This window comes from Cucurbita pepo, chromosome 7 (genome assembly GCF_057944985.1).
Source record: "Cucurbita pepo subsp. pepo isolate OVF chromosome 7, ASM5794498v1, whole genome shotgun sequence".
NCBI classification, from domain to species: Eukaryota; Viridiplantae; Streptophyta; class Magnoliopsida; order Cucurbitales; family Cucurbitaceae; genus Cucurbita; species Cucurbita pepo.
Window position 1 is genome coordinate 4075684 of NC_141804.1, and position 7655 is coordinate 4083338.

A 7655-nucleotide genomic window follows, 5' to 3' on the forward strand; every position below is an offset into this window, starting at 1 on the left:
TAATTTCTGTTAAGGATCGTTCGGAGAGAGTCCTACATAGGTTTAAGGCATCATCCAATTAGAGATTCTAATTTCCGTTAAGGATGGTTCGGAGAGAGTCCTACATAGTTAAAGAAATAATCATAAATTTATAAGCAAGAAATACTATATCTGCGGGTATAAAGTCCTTTGGAAAAAAATTAAAACCAAAATCACGATAGCTAATGCTCAAAGTGGACAATATTATACCATTATGGAGATTCGTAGTTCCTAACACGATATTAGAGCCATGCTGTTAATTCAGTCATGTTAATAGAATCCTCAAGTGTCAAACAAAGGGTGTACATTGTTCGAGTGCTTCAAAGAAAGAAATTGAGCCTCAATTAAGAAGAGACTTTTCGAGGGCTCCATAGACCTTAGGGGAGACTCTATGGTATACTTTGTCCATAGAGATTTGTGGTTCCTAACAATTCCCTCTTCCACCACAAAATGTCAAACTAGAAAACAACCGAGACTTTTCGAGGGCTCCATAGGCCTCAGGGGAGACTCTATAGTATACTATATCCGTAGAAATTCGTGGTTCCTAACAATTTACCCCTTCCACGACAAATGGTTGAACTAGAAAACAACAGTCCTGGCCAAGGTTGTCCAAAAGTGGCTTTAGTTTTTTTCCCCTTTTGGCATTTTAGATTTTCATTCTAATTCTTGGAACTAGTAACTCAATCCAGCAATCTAAAAGAGAACTGTGCTTCCATTTTATGCTATTCACTGGCAATACATACAAAACCATGAGCTCTTTCTTCACCTTCTTGTCAAAGGAGATGAGTGAGAGAGAAAGAAGTGATAAGAAGGATTTAAATCTTCTGTCAGTTTTCACGTGGCAAAGAAGACCAGCTCCTCTCCCATCATTCACCATTATAATCCAAAAGGACCCTCGTGAAGCATCAATAGCCCGCAAACACTTTCCTTCAATCTTGAGCTTAATGCCATAATTACTCCGTTGTTCATCGCTTTTGGCCTCTTTTCAGGACCCCTTTGCTTGCTCTGATTAGGAAAACCCTTCAAAAACGGGTAATTTCAGTTCAGACTAGGCAGTGATGAAGATCACACATCAACGGTTCATCAAAATAGCATAAGAATTTAATATTCTGACAATTGAAAAGAATTCAGATAATGAATAATTACCTGCAGATGAAATTTGGGCTGTTTTTGAACCTAATCACTCCCACATGCATTGTAAATAGGCACACTATCACTCTCTTGGATTACAGGTTTCAGTAATCTTTTTGGATACTGCCCCAAGTTTTCTCTAAGTTCACCATCAATGGTGGCCAACGGATTCACAACAAATCCTCCCCTACTTTGCTTAATTGATTCGGCAATGGCGTCTCTTTCGAGTGTATGATGCAGATCGTTAGGCGAGGCGACGTGTGCTGTAGAACAGAACTTTGAACCAGAATGCCGCTCTTCTGCTCGCCTCCAGAACTTGGAACTTAAAAATTCTGCACCGGGCAGCTTGCAACATGAGTTTTCGGCATAGCCGCTATTAGTCACCCTTCCACTTGACAAACCCAAGTCGTAAGATATTTCATCTAATGCCATCTCCAGTCCATGTACTCGTTTCTCCAATGAATTCAAACCACTCTGAGAGCTCCCAATAAAGCTCTGAATTCATTTCAGAAAGGGAAATTTCTAATCAGAAATCACCATTGATGCATGCTTCTTACATTCACGGTAATTCAAAGTCAAAATAGATTCATAAAGCTTAAATGCTGACAAAGAACAAAATAATTCCCCCCAACCACCACCACCAGCACCGCCAAACATGACCTGTACTCACCAAATGTGACAGACACTCTGACCTTCAGATGAGACATTTAGTTGACCAAATTCAAATGATTAAATGGCAGCCATTAAGTCTCCTTAGGAAAAGAAAATTTATAATCACAATCAAATTCGATACAGAAGTAGTTGACTAAAGTTGAGGCATGTGGTGTTGTGATAATGATGATTATTCTAAACTCTAGAGAACAGGGCATGTGGAAATTTAAGTATGAAAAGTCAAGCAATAGGTGTTAGGAATCACGACTTTCCACAATGGTATGATATTATCCACTTTGAGCATAAGCTCTCGTGGTTCTTCACAATGGTATGATATTATCCACTTTGAGCATAAGCTCTCATGGTTCTGCTTTGGGTTTTCTCAAAAGGCCTCGTATGAACCCATGATCATTCCCTAAATTAGCCAACGTGGGACTCCCACCCATCAATCCTCAACTACTGGGACCTATACACGGAAGATAAGAGCAAGCCGGCCATGAAGGAATAACGTGCAACAAAATATATGGTATAATCATAAAAGACATGCCTACCTGGAGAAGGTTTAGAAGGCTAGATTGTTGGTTCTCAATCTGACGAAGTTGGTCACGAATGAGTGAGATATCTTCAAAATCTTTGTAGCTCCCGTAAGCTTCTTCACTTGAGCTGTCAGCAGTAACATCCGAGTCTCGATTCTCATGCTCCTGAATGTCCCCATGCTCATCAAATGGAACTACGCGAGACCCAGATCTCAAATTGCTGGCCTTGTTAACTTTCTCATCACGCACATCATTATAAAGAACTCGTTTCGCATTGAAAGTGGAATTTCCACTTCTACCATTCCCTTGGAAATCTATGTTTTCTGAACCATACCCAACAGCATTGTTCTCAGAATTAACTTTTGATGAAGGGGAGTTTGATACTGCAATTTCAACTTTCCAAGATTTCTGGCGTTCCAGCTTAGATATGGGCGTGCTTGAAGTCTTATCTGTGTTCTTTGGACTGACCTTCTTATTATTAGTCACACGCGATACACCCATTGGAGAGGACCTGCTAGTGGGGACTGTTTTCTTCAATGGTGTTCGTAAACTGTCTTCATGGGGGCATGTGGAAATGGGAGGAAAGCATCCGCCATTGTCATTATCTGACCCATGGAAGAACCGAAAAGATACTAAATGTGATATTTTATATAAGCAAAATTAGCTCAACAACTTGAAACATGAATTGGGACCATGAACATTGAAATAGACAACCACCATACTGACAACTAATTCACTTTGAACTTACAAAACAAGATCCAAGGATTTTCAAATCAGAGGGACTAGCTCAGACCTAAGTATCCAATTCTCAACATTCCTAGAAGGATGAATAAGTATGAACAATGACCAATTCAAAATTGAAGTTCGATCGCCATGTTCCAGATTGATAATCAAACTAACGTAATTGTAAAAGAAATTACCAGTTGAGATGTCTCCAGAAGCGTCAGGTATCTGTTTCCATAACTCCAAAGTTTGGTTCATCGTCTCCCGAACGACCTTGATCTGTAATATTGTACGCAGTCAATACAAAATTGCTCATGATTTTCCCTCAATTTCTATGAATCCCAAAGGTTTAACATATTACCTTATCAAATCTCCGGCTATCCAAAGAATTAATACACGATGATCTGTAGTCGACAGCCAAATCCCTTTCAGCGACGGCCACTCTCGCGAGAGTTTCTGCGGCCGCCTTCCTTACAGCCCAATCGTCATTGCTCAAGAATTCAACAATGCACGGCACCAGCCAGTCCAATACGCTTCGACTCGTCGCACCACCAACAGAAATGATACTCCCAATCAGCGCCAGCAACGCAGCCTTCGCCTTAAATCCATCGTTCTTCGCCAATTTCCCCAACCTCGGCAAATTCTTCCGCAGCTGCAACACATCTGGATCAGGTGCCGCCTCAACCGCAGCCGCGAGACACAGAGCAGAACCAGTCTGCGAATTGAGATCCTGCTCAAGCGTAAGCGTCTCCATCAACGGCTTCAAGAAAACCGAGAATGGCGGCTTCGTGATTTGCGACGACATTAAAGCCATAGCGTCAACGCAAGCAGATCGGATTGTAGAGTCTGAATCACGAAGACGACGAACAACAGTAGAAATCATCTTCGACACAAAAGGAGACAAGGAATCTCCATGAAACTGAGAAAGAAAACCAAGAAGGTATACACACTGCTTCCTCACCGGCGATTTCGACGACGAATCAGTATTATGAATACAAGAGAGAAATGGCGCGAATGAGTCACAGGTAAGAGCCTTAGCAATTGATTCCAACTCAGTCGCCGCCATAGCAAGTGTATCCCGGTCCTCAAGCTTGTTGAGACAGGCAATAACTCGTTGCTTGAGATCGTGATTCGCGGCGGCCGCTGGCTGAGGCGGACTAAGAGACGAACGTTTAGAAAGAGACGCCATTGCCATTAAGAGCAAGAAGAAAAGAACTCAGTTAATTCAGGAACATAAGAAACAGCGACGGCGGCCGGGAAGCATTCGAGTTCCGGCGAGAGAAACACTCCAGCGGCAGAGCAAGGGCGGCGTGTGTCGGTAAAGAAGGCGAGCTGTAAGCATTTTAAATGTTTAGAGGAGAGGGGCAAAGAAGGGAATTTGCTTTGTTGGCAATGAATTTTAATTTTAATTTTAATTTTAATTTATTTTATATTTCTGTAATTTTATAATAGTAAACATTCCACAAGCCAGGCTGAAGTGTTTGGTTTGTCACCATCCCAATTTTCCACATTTAATTAATTTTTCTAATTATTAAAATCACATTTTAAAATTTTTAATTAATTAATTAGCCCAAAGTATTTTATCAAGGGTTACAACCACATTTGTTACATTATTAATCGGTTGAATAGAAAATAACACGTCAATTATTAACGCATATATAAAAAGAATATAAAGCATTATTTGTTAGGGGTGCCCATATGACTCGAGAACCTGACTAACCCGAATCCATAAAGATTGGGTTGGGTTAGATTGTTTTTGGTTGAATTGAATTTTTGAAAACCCGAAAATTTGGGTTGGTTAGCCGGTTGCCTTTTTTTTTTTTGTTAGGTTAACCAAACCAACCGAAAAATTAGGTTACAACCTGACCCAATCCTACCATACTTTTGAAATTATTATGAAGATTAAGAATATTTAAATTTGTAACCGATGTTCATAATATATTTTGACTTGTGAATATTTAATATTTAAGTTTGATGAGATTTTAATTATTAATATAGAATGTATTGTTGATAAGGAAATCACTACAAGGGGAGTAAGATTCGGATTACCTTGTTGATCGAATATCTCAAACCAAGAACACTTGTTTGAGATTTGAATCAGTCCATAAGCAAGTTTGATCATGTCTAGCTTAAATGATTCTTGTTGATCAAATATCTCAAGATAATAACATGATATTCTAACCACTCCTTAAGCAAGATTGATCATATTAAGCTTGAATGATTCTACATACAACCTAAACTATATCGAATTGCAAAGAAACTTAGTCATTAGCTTATTTTACTGCATTCCAAGGGTGGGAACATTCATACTTTATGTCATAATTAAGCATGATGTAAAGGTAATCTAAAATAAATGAAAAGTCTTAAAATACATTAATGAAATACAATCCCTCTAAATTACTTTAAATTGTAATCCACTCACAATTTATAACAATGAAACTTCGTTATTCTTCAATGTAGCATGAATTGAAATATCTTTTGATAATTTCAACAGCATTTTGTTCACACATTCATTGAAATATATGGTATGATTTATGTCTCTTGGCTCATATCAATTGTGAACATGATTTTTTAAAAAAAACTAATAACCCAACCCAAAAATTGAGGGATAGGCTGGGTTGGGCTGAGTAGTAAACTCTATTCAGTTTACTCAAGCCTCCAACACAACCAGAAAATCGAGGGATATGTTTGGTTGGTTGAGTAGTGAACTCTGTTCGGTTTACTCAAGCCTCTAACTCAACGAGAAAATCGAGGGATAGGTTCGATTGGGTTGAATAGTGAATTATGTTCGGGTTACTTAAGCCTCTAACTCAACCAGAAAATCGAGGGATAGGTTCGGTTGAGTTGAGTAGTGAACTCTATTCAGGTTACTCAAGCCTCCAACACAACCAAAAAATCGAGGGATAGGTTGGGTTGGGTTGAGTAGTGAACTCTATTCCGGTTACTCAAGCCTCTAACTCAACCAGAAAATCGAGGGATAGGTTGGGTTGGGTTGAGTAGTGAACTCTATTCGGGTTACTCAAGCCTCTAACTCAACCAGAAAATCGAGGGATAGGTTTGGTTGGGTTGAGTAGTGAACTCTATTCGGCTTACTTTTCAATTCAACCCGTATATACTGCTATAAATTAAATTAAAAGTTGAAACAAATATTAAAAAAAAAAAAAAAAAAAACTGATTGAATAAATTAAATGTGTAGGGGTGTGATTGTAATAAACTTAAAATTAGAAGGGTAGATGGGTCATTTTGGAATTTAATAATATTGAGGCATTATTAAATGGCGTGAAGAAAAGACAAAAGGCGGGGTATTTTGTTTCGTACAGTTGGATGGGTGAGAAAAGAATGGGAATAACAGGAAAGAATTTTGGTAATGACCAAACTGCCCAACTTTCTTAACCTACGCATTAATATTATGTACTCATGAATTCCTTAGCCTATTGTATTAAAAGCTTCTCATTTTCCAAGCTTATACCTATAATTGTATCGTAAGAAAAAATGTAATTTTTTAAAAATTAAGAGATTCCCAAGGTTAGGGAGGAGAACGAAATACCCTTTGTAAGGGTGCAAAAACCTTCCCCTAATCGACATGTTTTAAAACCTTGAGCTAAAGTTCGAAAGGGAAAGCCCAAAGAAAATAATATCTGCGAGTGGTGGGTTTGTGCCAACGAGGAAGCTATTCTTCGAAGAAGGGTAGACACAGGGCGGTGTGCCATTTCAGATTCTTTTAATTAAAAATATATATATATGGAAAGAAATGAGTTGGGAAATCTATTGGCTTCTTCTTCCATCCTCCCATCATCCATTCACATGCAAAGCATTTGCATGTGAATCGATCACAAACCCCGACCCAACATTGTTTAACTCTGCCACTCACGTGACACTCAAATCTTACATTTTTTTTTTTTTTTTTTTTTTTTAACTTAACCCTTCCAAATTATTCTAATCTCTTTTTTCATTTCAAAAATTAAAATATTACTATCGACTACCATCGGGGACCGTGCCACAACCTCCGAGGATTGGCTCAACTACTAGATTGGGATTAACTCATCTTAACCGAGTATACTCTGTTAAACACGAATTTAAATTTATTAGTTTATTATAATGTTTAAAAATATGTTTGTGTTACTCAAGCTGACATTCTCACTTTGTCCACCATTGTTCGTTCCGGTGCTTCCTTCTAAGGCGGAATGCTCCCCTACCAATGCATTTTTACATCCCATAGATTCAGTGGATCGCTTATCCTTGTTCATCTTCCGGGCAAGAGCGCTTGATTAGTGAGCTCCTGGCTGTCTCTGCATCCCTAACTCCTTAATCATTGAGCAGTCATTTAGGGGCCTTAGTTGGTGATCGGGTGGTTTCCCTTTTGATTCAAGAAAAAATATTTTCCACAAAATAATTTTCATATTATTCAACCAAGAAATTGAATTAGTTGCAATAATTTTGAATAGAAAAGAATTAATCATTACATTTTAGAAATAAAATAAAAAGTAAAATAAATAATTGAAATAAATTTGGAGTCTCCAACGGCTGCGATTGAGGGTAAGCAAAATGATTGGGTACATTATTGAGAGACACCAAAACAATGGGCAGCAAATCTCA

At 38.3% G+C, this 7655-nt stretch overlaps 1 protein-coding gene across 1 annotated transcript; it reads right to left on the minus strand.

Moving 5' to 3' along the window:
- Positions 1–712: 712 nt before the first annotated feature.
- On the minus strand, positions 713–4386 carry LOC111799052 (TORTIFOLIA1-like protein 4). The gene is made up of 5 exons (XM_023682442.2): positions 3421–4386; positions 3257–3338; positions 2352–2941; positions 1165–1644; positions 713–1038 (listed from the first exon to the last, which is right to left on the minus strand). The coding sequence occupies exons 1-4, from the start codon at positions 4252–4254 to the stop codon at positions 1195–1197; spliced, it is 1956 nt and encodes a 651-aa protein (XP_023538210.2). The 5' UTR covers positions 4255–4386; the 3' UTR covers positions 713–1038; positions 1165–1194.
- Between the last annotated feature and the right edge of the window lie 3269 nt (positions 4387–7655).